The 14113-nt window shown below is 37.7% G+C and overlaps 1 protein-coding gene across 50 annotated transcripts in view; it reads left to right on the forward strand.

The window, feature by feature from the left end:
* SEC31A (SEC31 homolog A, COPII coat complex component) overlaps positions 1-14113 on the forward strand; it is an 81483-nt gene that overhangs the window by 36094 nt on the left and 31276 nt on the right. For 31 of the 50 annotated variants that reach the window (XM_074039792.1, XM_074039796.1, XM_074039801.1 and 28 more), the window contains 6 exons: positions 4059-4134; positions 4699-4877; positions 6826-6952; positions 8090-8235; positions 10450-10623; positions 13102-13272. In XM_074039792.1, the coding sequence (XP_073895893.1) occupies positions 4059-4134; positions 4699-4877; positions 6826-6952; positions 8090-8235; positions 10450-10623; positions 13102-13272 (873 nt within the window). Of the gene's footprint in view, positions 1-150; positions 229-4058; positions 4135-4698; positions 4878-6825; positions 6953-8089; positions 8236-10449; positions 10624-13101; positions 13273-14113 lie in introns of all 50 variants that reach the window. The other 19 variants (XM_074039785.1, XM_074039787.1, XM_074039790.1 and 16 more) reach the window with 1 other exon arrangement.

Here is a 14113-nt window from a genome sequence, read left to right on the forward strand (position 1 = left end):
GTGATTCTCAAATAAATTTACTCACTGTTGCTTTTTATGATTAAACTAGCTCTGAATGTTGTTGGTTGGGTCTTTTGTCTTCCTGGTTCACTAACAGCCTTTTAATGCTACATTTTTCACCTTCCCCTGTAATTGTTTTGTGTACCAAAGGCTCTTAAAGACTCTGACCAAGTAGCACAGAGTGATGGGGAGGAGAGCCCTGCTGCTGAAGAGCAGCTCTTGGGAGAGGTACTTATTTTTTTTTTTTTTTCATATTATACTGGACAAATTTGTGATATTTGTGTATCTCACATTAAAATAAGAAAAATTTTCTTGACTACTTGTGGCAAAATTAAGTTGAAATAAATTGTTTTCTTTGAGATGTTTAGGATAGGAATCTATTTACCTATACTGATAAAAGTATCATCTCCAGACTCTTGTTCTCCAACCTTGTTTCTGGATTATATGGTTTAAAACTAACAGTTGATGTGAGATTAACATAATTTGGTCAGATGACTATCAGGATGTCAAACTGAAAAGAGATTTTATTCAGAAATCCTCATTGTGTTGCATGTAAAGTTAATGTCTTTTTTTGGCCTATAATTTTGGGCCAACTATCAGTGGCATAGGCCTCTGAATTAGTACTGAACATGGAGTTGAAGTAAAGGATATTTCACTAAACTTAGTCATGATTTTCAATAAATGTGTCGTTAGTTGATAATTGTTGTAAATAAGAAGAGTCCTTGAACACAGAGTTACATCATTAATTTTTCCTTTTAATTTTCTGGGTGTTTTTTTTTAACCACTAATGAACAAATCTATAATTTACTTTTCTTGCTTTCTAATTTTATATCATCTTGGAAAATTAATCAACAAGTTCTTCTCATCTCATCTTTGGCTTTTTCATTGTTCTTTGCAATATCTTGACTATGGAATGTTTTGTATAATTTTTTACTAAGTTATAAAAATAATTCAGTAAATTTAGTCTATTACAAGATGATTGCAAAAATCATTCTCCTTAGAAGTGGATCTCCTAGAGTTTATTAACAAGAGAATAAAGAATGTGGATAAAATCTTACTAAAAATTTGAACTAGGCCAGGCATGATGTTTGCTTATGCCTGTAATCCCAGCACTTTGGGAGGCCAAGGTGGGAGGATCACTTGAGGCTAGGAATTCAAGACTAGCCTGGACAACATAGTGAGACCCCATCTCTAAAAAAACAAAAAGAAATTAACCCAGCAGGATGGCACATGCCTGTAGTCCTACCTATTTGGGAGGCTGAGGTAGGATCACTTGAACCAAGAGTTCATGGTTGGAGTGAGCTATGATCACACCATTGCATTCCAGCCTGGGTGACAGAGCAAGACCTTGTCTGATTTTAAAAAGAAAAGAACTAATTTTGAGAATATTTAAACAGAATTGTAAGATACATAGAGAAATGTACTTTCATTTATGTACAGCTAGACTATGTATTATCAAATAGAGGGTCATTTGGGAATGCACTCATGAATAATAGGTAAGGAAAATATGCATTTAATGAAATAGTAGTCATCAATGTGTACTTTGGTTCTTTGAAAAAAATGTGTTTAAGGAGATAAAATCTTCCCCTTTGTCTTGATGAGCTATTTGTTTCATAGTAGCTTACACATTGAAGGCACTCATTACCTAATAAATTGTGCATTTTTTGACCTTATATCTAGTTCAGAAGTCCATAAATAAGGATAAATCATTTCTAGAAAGCAAATTGGAGAAATAGTGACTTAAAAAAAAGAAAAATGGCCGGGCGCGGTGGCTCATGCCTGTAATCCCAGCACTTTGGGAGGCCAGGGCAGGTAGATCACGAGGTCAAGAGATTGAGACCATCCTGGCTAACACGGTGAAACCCCATCTCTACTGAAAATACAAAAAATTAACCAGGCGTGGTGGCAGGTCCCTACTCGGGAGGCTGAGGCAGGACAATGTCGTGAACCCGGGAGGGAGGTGGAGCTTGCAGTGAGCTGAGAATGCACCACTGCACTCCAGCCTGGGTGACAGAGTGAGACTCTGTCTCAAAAAAAAAGTATTTTTATGCAAGTTTGTTAGTGAATGTAATTAGATCAGTGTGTCTGATTTATTCCTTAATGTGAATAACTTAAATTCTTAATTTCTTGGAGTTTTTAAATTCCAAATGCTTCTCTTTAGTTGGGGAAAGGGAATTAGGGTTATAGATATTCTCCTGTAATAGTCAACATTAATAATTAAGTGTATTTGCAGATGGTGCAGTGCTGTACTCTGCATTAAAATTACCCAGTTGTAAAGTGCCACTGACTTTGAATACTAGATATTTACATTCAGATGTGTAGATAATATAGCACGGAAGATAGATATTTCATCTCATGTAAGAAAGCTGTGTTTTTCTTTAAAAATTTATCTCTAATCTCTGATATATTTTTGTCTTATTTTGAATTTTTATGCATGGGAGAGAAAGCGTTTAAAATTATTTGCCTGCAAAATGCTTCCATTATATTTTTTCTAAAGAAAGCATTGAGTTTATTTTTAATCAGTCTTGCAGGTAGTCTCAGAAATTATAACAGAACTGTGTTTATTTTTACCAGACTAGCCCACTGTTCCAGGTACGACTAATTTGAGTGAAAACGAAATGTATACTTGAATTTAAGTGTATTAATAAATAATATATTGCTTTTACGTTGTGGGTACCAAGTGATTTTTTATTCTTTTTTTTTTTTTATGATTCAGTTAAAACAAAAGCACCTTATAATCAAATGTAGTGGACAGGAATTCTTAGATGTGTAAAAGCAGGTTTGTTTTAAAATTTTAAAATAGTGTAGTTTAAAAATATATTTTCCAGCCTGGCATGGTGGCTCACGCCTGTAATCCCAGCACTTTGGGAGGCTGAGGAGGACAGATCACGAGTTCAGGAGATTGAGACCATCCTGGCTAACATGTTGAAACCCTGTCTCTACTAAAAATACAAAACTTAGCCGGGCATGGTGGCAGGCACCTATAGTCCCAGCTACTCAGGAGGCTGAGGCAGGAAAATGGCGTGAACCCAGGAGGCAGAGTTTGCAGTGAGCCGAGATCGCACCACTGCACTCCAGCCTGGGAGACAGAGCAAGACTCCCTCTCAAAAAATAAAATTAAATAAATAAAAATAAAAATATATTTTCCATATTTTGAGCCACTCATAGTTACCTAAGAAAACAAAGATTCTTCGGCTTCATTACTGAGATACCAGTAATGAATATGTACACGTTAGTTTGTTTAATAGTGTTCTTTTTTTTTTTTTTTTTTTTTGAGGCGGAGTCTTGCTCTGTCGCCAGGCTGATGTGCAGTGGCACAATCTCAGCTCACTGCAACCTCCACCTCCTGGGTTCAAGTGATTCTCCTGCCTCAGCCTCCCGAGTAGCTGGGGCTACAGGTGCACACCACCACCACCATCACCAGCTAATTTTTGTGTTTTTAGTAGAGATGGGGTTTCACCATGTTGGCCAGGATGGTCTCAATCTCCTGACCTCGTGATCTGCCCTCCTCGGCCTCCCAAAGTACTGGGATTACAGGCATGAGCCGCTGCTCCTGGTCAATTTTTTTTATTTTAGTAGAGATGGGATTTCACCATGTTGGCCAGGATGGTCTTGATCTCCTGACCTTGTGATCTGCCTGCCTCAGCCTCCCAAAATGCTGGGATTACAAGCACGCGCCACCATGCCCGGCTAGTTTTGTATTTTTAGTAGATACAGGGTTTCACCATGTTGGGCATGGCTGGTCCCGAGCTTCTGACCTCAAGTGACCTGCCCGCCTTGGCCTCCTGAAGTGCTGAGATTACAGATGTGAGCCACTGTGCCCAGCCTGCTTAACCAGTATTCTTCATGACCTTGGATTTTATTTATGATTATATAATGGGAGGTAATATTTAGGGAAGTCATAGATCTTAGTGTAAATTTGGATCTGAGAACTTTTCTGGAATAACTTGGTATGTCATCTAGTCTGTAGATGAAGAATCATGTGTAAATTTTTTTTTGTCAGTAAATCATTCCACAGTTTTATTCTGGCTAAATTGTTGCTTTTTTCATCTCTTTAGCACATTAAAGAGGAAAAAGAAGAATCTGAATTTCTACCCTCATCTGGAGGAACATTTAATATCTCTGTCAGTGGGGGTAAGTACTTGTTGGTTTTGATTTCTAATTTTTTTTAACCATTGGAAAACAAATAGTTCCTGCATTTAAGTTAAAATGCTTCAAGTCAGGTGCCATGGTGCATGCCTATAGTCCCAGCTACTTGGGAAGTTGAGGCAGGAGGATCGCTTGGGCCCAGGAGTTTGAGGCTATCCTGGACAATATAGTGAAACGCTATCTCAAAAAAAAAAAAAGTTTTGTCACAGGTGGTACAGTGTGAGAAAGAACTCACTTTTCCTTTAGTACCGTATATGCAATCAGTGTCGTGGGAAGGCTGGTGTGTTCAGACACCTACGTGATCTTTGATACTCCAGTTAAAGCAGTCTGGAAAATGTATTATTTTATATTTATCTCAGCATATTTCTGTAGATCTTTTCCATAAATACCAATAGCTTGTGTTAGAAATTAATCCACTAGTAATCAGAAATTAGTGTTGTGGTCTCCATTCATGTATGTGTATAAAAATTGATAGATGTAGTACTTTGTTGTTGGTTTTGGTAACAAAAACTCAATATTTAACTTGGATGTATTATTTTCTTGTTGCAGACATTGATGGTTTAATTACTCAGGCTTTGCTAACAGGCAATTTTGAGAGTGCTGTTGACCTTTGTTTACATGATAACCGCATGGCCGATGCCATCATATTGGCCATAGCAGGTGGACAAGAACTCTTGGCCCGAACCCAGAAGAAATACTTCGCAAAATCCCAAAGCAAAATTACCAGGGTATGTTATTTTAAAAATAAGCAATAACGTATTTATCTTTCTAATTATAAAAACAATACACTGTTATTATAGATAACTGAAATGCAGAAAACAGCAAAGAATTTAAAAAACTCATTCATAGTTCCTTGACCTGGAAATAGTTGTTGACAGTTTGGCATGATTATTCTAGTTTTGTTGTTTTGTTATATATTATTAATTTTAAAGATGGTGTCTTGCTCTGTCACCCAGGCTAGAGTCCGGTGGTGTGATCTTGACTCACTGCAGCCTCCACCTCCCAGGTTCAAGCAATTCTCCTGCCTCAGCCTCCCGAGTAGCTGGGATTACAGGCGCCCGCCACCACGCCTAGCTAATTTTTGTATTTTTAGTAGAGACAGGGTTTCACCATGTTGGCCAGGCTGGTCTTGAACTCCTGACCTCATGATCTGCCTGCCTCGGCCTCCCAAAGTGCTGGGATTACAGGCGTAAGCCACTGTGCCTGGCCTTATTAAAATTTTTAATTGTGGCCGGGCGCGGTGGCTCATGCCTGTAATCCCAGCACTTTGGGAGGCCGAGGCAGGCAGATCATGAGGTCAGGAGTTCAAGACCAGCCTGGCCAACATGGTGAAACCCTGTCTCTACTAAAAATACAAAAATTAGCTAGGCTTGGTGGCGGGCGCCTGTAATCCAAGCTGCTAGGGAGGCTGAGGCAGGAGAATCACTTGAACCTGGGAGACAGAGGTTTCAGTGAGCCGAGATCACGCCATTGCACTCCAGCCCAGGCAACAGTGCAAGACTCTGTCTCAAAAAAAAAAAAATTTTTTTTTAATTGCTCTATAATATTTTATGGTAAGAAGATGTAATGTTTCCCTTATTTTGTTATGTTTAGGTAGTTTCCAGTATTTTCCAAATAGAAATAAACACCTTTGTTTATATAATGATAAACACCTTTGTTGTGCCTAAAGACTTGTACAAATTTCTGATTATTTAAATTGAACTGGAGTCATAGAAGAGGAATTTCTGGCACAGAGGGTCTAAATTTTTTTTTTAACTTTTATTTTAAGTTCAGAGGTACATGTGCAGGTTTGTTATCTAACAAACTTATGAGTTAACTTGTGTCATGGGGGTTTGTTGTACAGATTATTTCATCACCCAGGTATTAAGCCTGGGACCCATTAATTATTTTTTCTGATTCTGTCTCTCCTCCCACCCTCCAATAGGCCCCAGTGTGTGTTGTTCCCGTCCATGTGTTCACATGTTCTCATTATTTAGCTCTTACTTATAAGTGAGAACATGCGGTATTTGGTTTTCTGTTCCTGTGTTAGTTTGCTAAGGATAATGGCCTCCAGCTCCATCCATGTCCCTGCAAAGGACATGATCTCGTTGTTTTTTGTGGCTACTTGATGTTATTTCTACATCATAAAAAAAGTAATTTTTATGGAAATTAGTTTTCATAAAAGTTGTACCAGTATTGAGTCCCATCAGCCTCATCTCATGTCACTCTCTCCTCTGTTATCTTTTAGCCACAGTGGCTACATTGTAGTTCCTCCCTCACTCATTGCATGTTCCTTTCTCACTGGAACTTTGCATCTGTTGTGCCCTTGGCCTAGAAGGCTTTTTCCTTTTTGATGAAGTTAATTCCTTCTTGTTCTTCAGATCGCGTTTCAAAAGTCTACATGCTTGGGCAGTTTTTCCTGATCCATCTGACCAGGTTACACCTTTCTATTAAAGGTTCTGATAGCATCTTACGTTTTTCCTTCTCAGCACTTTATGAAATATGTTGTCAGTTGTTTTTGTTGTTGCTGTTGTTTCTTGAGGAACAATAATACCATTATTATGTCATTTGATTCAAAAATATACTTCATTTTGCTACTACATTTGACATGAAATAGTTGACACGATGAATTAGCCAGAATTAATTTTTATTGCTATGTTAAAGACTTTTAGTTCTTCCTTTGTTTTCTTTCTCAAGCTCATCACTGCGGTGGTAATGAAGAACTGGAAAGAGATTGTTGAGTCTTGTGATCTTAAAAACTGGAGAGAGGCTTTAGCTGCTGTGCTGACTTATGCGAAGCCAGATGAATTTTCAGCCCTTTGTGGTAAGAGATGTGCTTTATATTTAACTGCATTTACATATGTGGCAGAGTATATTGTAAATAAACTTAAATGACAAATTTTATTAGAGACGTTTTAAAATCTGCGAATCACAAAAAAGGAAAAGAAGTTCTCATTTCAGTGCCTTTCTCAGATTTATTAAATACATCTTCATACCTACTCTTTTTTTTTTTTAATATTTTAGTGATTTTGGTTTCAGACAGACTAGAGTTGGAATCTTGCCTCTGCTACTTAGTAGCTGTATGATCTATGAAAAATTACTTTCTAAGCCTCAGTTTATTCATCTGTAAAACAGACCATAAGTAGCTCTCACTTAATGTTAGCTATGGTAAAATTAATAATGATAATGTTAGAATAGAAATTACCATTATAGGCCATGACTAAACTGGTGGCTGAGGAATAAATATTTGCAAGAAAAGCTTAAGGCTACTGGTATAAAAACAAATAGCCGTTTGCTACCTTGAAAGAATTATAAGAATATAAAAATTACAAGATACTAACTGCTTGTTTTGGAGACGGAGTTTTGCTCTTGTTGTCCAGGCTGGAGTGCAATGGAGCGATCTTGGCTCACTGCAGCCTCCCCTGGGTTCAAGTGATTCTCCTGCCTCAACCTCCCAAGTAGCTGGGATTATAGGCACACACCACCATGCCTGGCTAATTTTGCATTTTTCGTAGAGACAGGGTTTCACCACGTTGGCCAGGCTGGTCTTGAACTCCTGACCTCTGCTGATCTCCCCGTCTCGGCCTGCTACCACGCCCAGCCATAACTGCATTTTTATAAGTAATTTATACTAGACTTAGCTACCATTGATAAATCTATTCCAAATATGCCTCTAGGGTTTTTTTCTTCAAATATTGTTACCATTTATTGTTTTTCTAATTTAATAAAAATTAGTTGTACAGTTAGATAATAGTTTTGTAAAATCATTTATTATATACAATTTTTCACTCCCATTCATTTAACAAATGAATATTTACTGAGCATTTAGAGTGATTTTGTTTATGCTATTCATTGGTTATGAAGCATAATCCATGCTTCTGAAAATATTATTTAACTGCTCACAACCTCATATACAGATTACCTTGGGTATAATCTTATTTTATTTTCCTCTTACTTATAGATCTTTTGGGAACCAGGCTTGAAAATGAAGGAGATAGCCTCCTGCAGACTCAAGCATGTCTCTGCTATATTTGTGCAGGGAATGTAGAGAAATTAGTTGCATGTTGGACTAAAGCTCAAGATGGAAGCCACCCTTTGTCTCTTCAGGTAGTATCTTTGAAACAAAAGACACTTCCTTTTTAGTGTTGTCTTTCACCCTACTTATCATCAAGTTGTAATCTGTAAGTTCATTTCTTCTGTACATTCAAGAACTTCTTTTGCTGTATAATTATATGCATTTATTACTATCTTTAAAGAAGCAAAGTTTGAGATGATAGGATAGGGAAATGGGGTTGCAGCTGTTGTAAAATCATGGTTGTGATTTGGGAGTTTATTGGGGGAAATAGGTGGCAGGAGGATTGAAAACAGCTCTCAGGTTTACCTCTTTTTCTGTGTGCTCCTCTGTCTGCTTCCAGTGGCTCTGTCTGCCATGAGCAAAGAAAGAAGCAATGTGGGTAAAGGAATAGGAGGCATCCCCAATACCAATAGAGAATCTTTATGGGTAAGGGAAAATGAAAGTGAGAGGTAAATGGAATCCCATGTAACAGAGGTCCCCAACCCCTAGGCCATAAACCAGTACCAGTATGTGGCCTCTTAGGAACCTGGACTCACAGCAAGAGGTGAGTGGTGGGTGAGCAGGCATTATTGCCTGAGCTCTGCCTCCTTTCACATCATTGGTGGCATTAGATTCTCATGGGAGCACGCAGGCCAGGTGGAACAGTTTTATCCCGAAACCATCCCCCCTGCTGGCCTGTGGAAAAATTGTCTTCCACAAAACCGGTCCCTGGTGCCAAATAGGTTGGGGACCACTGCCATGTGACACCAATACACAAGCAAGAGAGGAAGTAGAAAATGTGGGGACTATTCTCAGGCACTAACTATATATTAGATATTTTTTTCTAAGCATTTAAATCAAAGAGTCTTTTTTTTGGGGGGTTTTTTTTTTTTTTTGGGGGGGTTTTTTTTTTTGAGATGGAGTCTTGCTCTGTCGCCCAGGCTGGAGTGCAGTAGCCGGATCTAGGCTCACTGCAAGCTCCACCTCCCGGGTTTACGCCATTCTCCTGCCTCAGCCTCCCGAGTAGCTGGAACTACAGGCGCCCGCCACCTCGCCCGGCTAGTTTTTTGTATTTTTTTGTAGAGACGGGGTTTCACTGTGTTAGCCAGGATGGTCTCGATCTCTTGACCTCGTGATCTGCCTGTCTCGGCCTCCCAAAGTGCTGGGATTACAGGCTTGAGCTACCGCGCCCGGCCAAATCAAAGAGTCTTATGATAATTTTACCATATAATATTTCTCTGTCTGGAAAGAGTTTTTCTCAGTAGAGTCATTGCTTTAAAGATCACTCTATTGAAACAAAAAGGATAGGAAATCAAGGTTTTTCTTTTAAGAGCTTCTGAGAGAAAAGCACTTGTTTTACCCTTTTGGATCTAAGCACTTAGGAAAGGCAGAAAGGTAGGATATCCTTATGCTTTCTACCAGAAGCATAGCTCCCCATTGTGGGAAGATTTGGTGTTGAAGGGCACACGAGAACTTTGAGTTAAAATAGTAAACTCCTTTGGAAATCACATGCCTCTGTCTACGGGTCACCTCATGGTAGTACTATTTTTCTAGGAGAGATGGTGTGATGTTATATTAGTCCATTTTCATACTGCAATGAAGAAATACCCAAGACTGGGTAATTTATAAAGAAAAAGAGGTTTAATGAACTCACAGTTCAACATGTTTGGGGAGTCCTCACAATCATGGTGCAAGGTGAAGGAGGAGCAAAGGCATGTCTTACATGGTGGCAGGCAAGAGAGCATGTGCAGGGGAACTGCCCTTTATAAAACCATCAGATCACTATCAAGAGAACAGCGCTGGAAAAACCTGACCCATGATTCAATTACCTTCCACTGGGTTTCTCTCATGACACATGGGGATTATGGGAGCTAGAATTCAAGATGAGATTTGGGTGGGGACACAGCCAAACCATATCAGATATTTTCACTCACAGTTCCTCCCATACAGGCTCGAACACAGTTTCTACCTTTAGACACCTGCCTGTCATTTTCACTTTGAGTATTTGCCTGTTTTAGCTCACTAGACAAGTATCTGGTAGCTTAAGGATATTTAGGAAAAGGCGCTAACCTTCCTATCCTACCCTATCCGTAAGTAAGAGGCCTTACTAGCTTTTCACTTGCTTAAATAGTGGCTGTACTTTCCTAAGAGGGATGATAACAGGTACTATACTTTTAGTGGGTTTTAGAAATCTTAGTAACTCTTGATCTTTTCCTCTTATACATGGTCTTGATATTTCTGTTTTGTTACTCATTTTTTTCATTTAGGATCTGATTGAGAAAGTTGTCATCCTGAGAAAAGCTGTGCAACTCACTCAAGCCATGGACACTAGTACTGTAGGAGTTCTCTTGGCTGCGAAGATGAGTCAGTATGCCAATTTGTTGGCAGCTCAGGGCAGTATTGCTGCAGCCTTGGCTTTTCTTCCTGACAACACCAACCAGGTAATTAGAATTGACCATTTTTGTAATGTTTGAGTAAGGTGAGTCCAGTAGATACCACTTAGCATTAGACATAAACATACTAGTTGGTGGAATGTTTTGGAGCAGTTGAATTTCTGTAACCTGACTGCAGGTAAATGTTATTGACAATTCTTCAGGGATCATTTTAGGTATATCTAAGCTGTGTTAGAGAGATAGGATAATCTTGCAGTGCGATAGATTCCTTCATACTGACATAGTATTTTAGGAAAATGAATAGGGAAAAGAACAACTTTTTATTTCTAAAGCCAAATGCCAATTCTTCATACAGAGTTCTTTGTGGGAATCTTTTATGTCAAAAAACTATAAATGTTAATGTTTAATCAAACAAATGGAGCTGTTAACATTTTTTAAATCCCATGTGTTCCACCCGAGATAGTATTGAACTTCATTCTGTATGCCATTTTAGTTTGCTACTGTCTGTGGGCAAGTATATTTTTATGTATTCAGGGCAGAGGGAACTAATTACATTGTCCTTATTTATTGCACAATAAAACTTGGGCAAAACGATACTTGTTTCAATTCAATTCAACAAGTGGGTATAGAATGGTGAATAAGATTGCCAAGATCCTTCCTCTAGGAAGCCTCCAAACTCAAGTTGGCTATGGACAAGTAAACATGGGATTCCAAAAGTGTGATATAAGTACCGTAATAAGGGTATTGATGCTGTGGAACACAATAAAGGGGAACCCAAACCCAGTCGTGGAACATAGGTAGAAGTACGGGTGAGGTTTGAGGAAACTTTTCCACAAGAATATATCTGCATTTTGTGTCTGATGGAGCTTGATTTTGAGCCTTGCAGATACTGTCTTGTCTCTATACTTTTTTATTAATCACTTTATTCTGTTTTTTATGTTTTTGGTTTTGTTTTTTTTTTTTTAGTCAATTGTTTTTAGTATTTTGTCTGTTTTAGGGAAGTATTGATAAATTTCATTGGGTAAAAGTACATAATATTCTCCAGGACTATGGAGGTATGACTCTCTAGTTGGTTTTGTAAACACTAACTATAAGATCCATCTCATTCGTTTCTGAATTGTTGATGGGAATGTTAGGTAGAATAGATGATACATAATCTTTTCCTTTAGGGTGACTTTGGCATACTAATTTTGTTAAGACTTTTTACTTAGTAAGTAAAAAGTTGTAAGTAAATAGTTATATTGAGATATATTATAAGAATTTTTATCTTAAGACTAATTTACCTTAAGACCCCTAGCTCATCTAGCTTAAGATTAATTCATTTTCAGTACCATTTATAAGCACATCCGTTTTCTATACATTATTCTTCATGCTCTTTTTTTTGGACTTTAAAGAACATTCTTTAGGCCAAAAAGCATAATTTTGATGTTATTTCCTATTTATCTCAGTAGACCCTGCCTTTTTTGTTGGGGGAAGTATGTCCTGAAACTTTGTGATGGCATTGTAATATATAATTCTCCCCTTGTAAAAGGCAAATAAAATATGCCTAAAACACTTAAATGATCCCTTTAAACCTTTAACAAATGTATAGGAATGTATAATTTTTAAAGATACTAAAATCTTGCTGAAACATTTTAACACATTGCCTTTTTGTTATTTGTTAATACTTAGAGCATATATATGATCACCTCATACTTTTGTAAGTCTCTATGCATGTAGATCTATATGAGCTACAGATCTGAATTTCACATCTTACTCTTTATTTCAAAAATCTCTTTTAACATTTTCATCTCTTTCTTAAATCACCATTTTCTTCAATAACCATCTTTAGTAGTTGATTCTCTTTGGTGGCCTCTTTTAGTTATAGTTGTTTTTTATTTTTTGAGACGGAATCTTACTCTGTCACCCAGACTGGAGCAGTGGCGCGTTCTTGGCTCACTGCAAGCTCCGCCTCCCGGGTTCACTCCATTCTCTTGCCTCCATTCTCAGCCTTCCCAGTAGCTGGGACTACAGGCGCCCGCCACCACACACAGCTAATTTTTTGTATTTTTAGTAGAGACGGGGTTTCACCGTGTTAGCCAGGATGGTCTTGATCTCCTGACCTCATTATCTTCCTACCTCGGCCTCCCAAAGTGCTGGGATTACAGGCGTGAGTCACCGCCTCTGGCCTTAGTTATAGTTTTTAAAGTAGTTTTGTGATTTATGAGCATTAGGTAACCACAAAAAAACATCAAAAGAGTACTAGTGATAAGTGATACTGGTCTTGCATAGTAACCATGAGGTAGGTATAATTCAAATCTCTGCCTCCGTTAAATTACAAGTTGCACTGTATGTCATGGACCTTTGGTGCCAGTCTTGAGTAGTAGAAAGCACAATGTCAAATCTGTGTGTCAGAGTCTATTGTATAATACCCAGCATTATGAACAAAAAGGGTTATCTTGATGAATAATCTGATTAAGAAGATTAACGTGCTGTCATATATCTGGGTGAACTCTAACAGTCTGCTGTTTTTCCATTCCTTTTTAGCCAAATATCGTGCAGCTTCGTGACAGACTTTGTAGAGCACAAGGAGAGCCTGTAGCAGGACATGAATCACCTAAAATTCCATATGAGAAACAGCAGCTGCCCAAGGGCAGGCCTGGACCAGTTGGCCACCACCAGATGCCGAGAGTTCAAACTCAACAATATTATCCCCATGTGAGTGATATCATCCAGATGAAGTAGGAACACTTTTGTATTTCTCTTCAAATTGGTGGTTTTCATTTGTTCAGCAGGAGACCTTCTCTGATATGGTAAAACTAGACAATATATTGTTATAATAGATCTGTTTTCTAGATTCTTAAAGTTGTATTTATGATCTACTTTTTGAAATCATCTCTCTCATTTGGTCAAAGAGATTGTATTTTAGATATAAATTGGTTTTAAGCTCTCTAGGGAGATTTGTTCTATTTCTCTGTCACTCAAAGTTTACTTACACATGTGTATCTGTTACTGAAACTTCTATTTGAGTCATCTAACAAGCTGTAAAGTAACAGGAACAATCTTGGTGATATGGTTGTTTTATAAAGTATTTTTAGGAGATAGTATTTTTTGAGTATTTTTAATCATTAGTATAGGTTTAGGCTTAGTGTATTCTGTATTTGCACAATAAAGTATATCCAGAATACAGATTTTTTTTTTTTTTTGGACAATTTAGATGTTAGAGAAAAACGAATGATCAAAAGTATGTGAAGTTTTAGATTATGTGGAATGTGAAAAGAACTAATAATTTTATTTAAATTACCAAATGTTTGGTGTCATAAAATGTGGCTTCTTAGTATCTTTTACTATTTCACGTGGAAACTTCCATATTTCCAGACCAGCAGATAACCTTCGTATACTTAAATGAAGAATATTTTTTCCATAGGTAATAAATGGTCTTGATTGATAGCAAAGTTAACAGGTACTCTGCCTGTTTTAAAACAGAACAAATTGCTGATAGGATTGATGGAGTCTTTTTACATTTTGTTATAGCAAAAGTAAACATAAAATCTTGAAA

Source organism: Macaca fascicularis, chromosome 5 (genome assembly GCF_037993035.2).
Source record: "Macaca fascicularis isolate 582-1 chromosome 5, T2T-MFA8v1.1".
NCBI classification, from domain to species: Eukaryota; Metazoa; Chordata; class Mammalia; order Primates; family Cercopithecidae; genus Macaca; species Macaca fascicularis.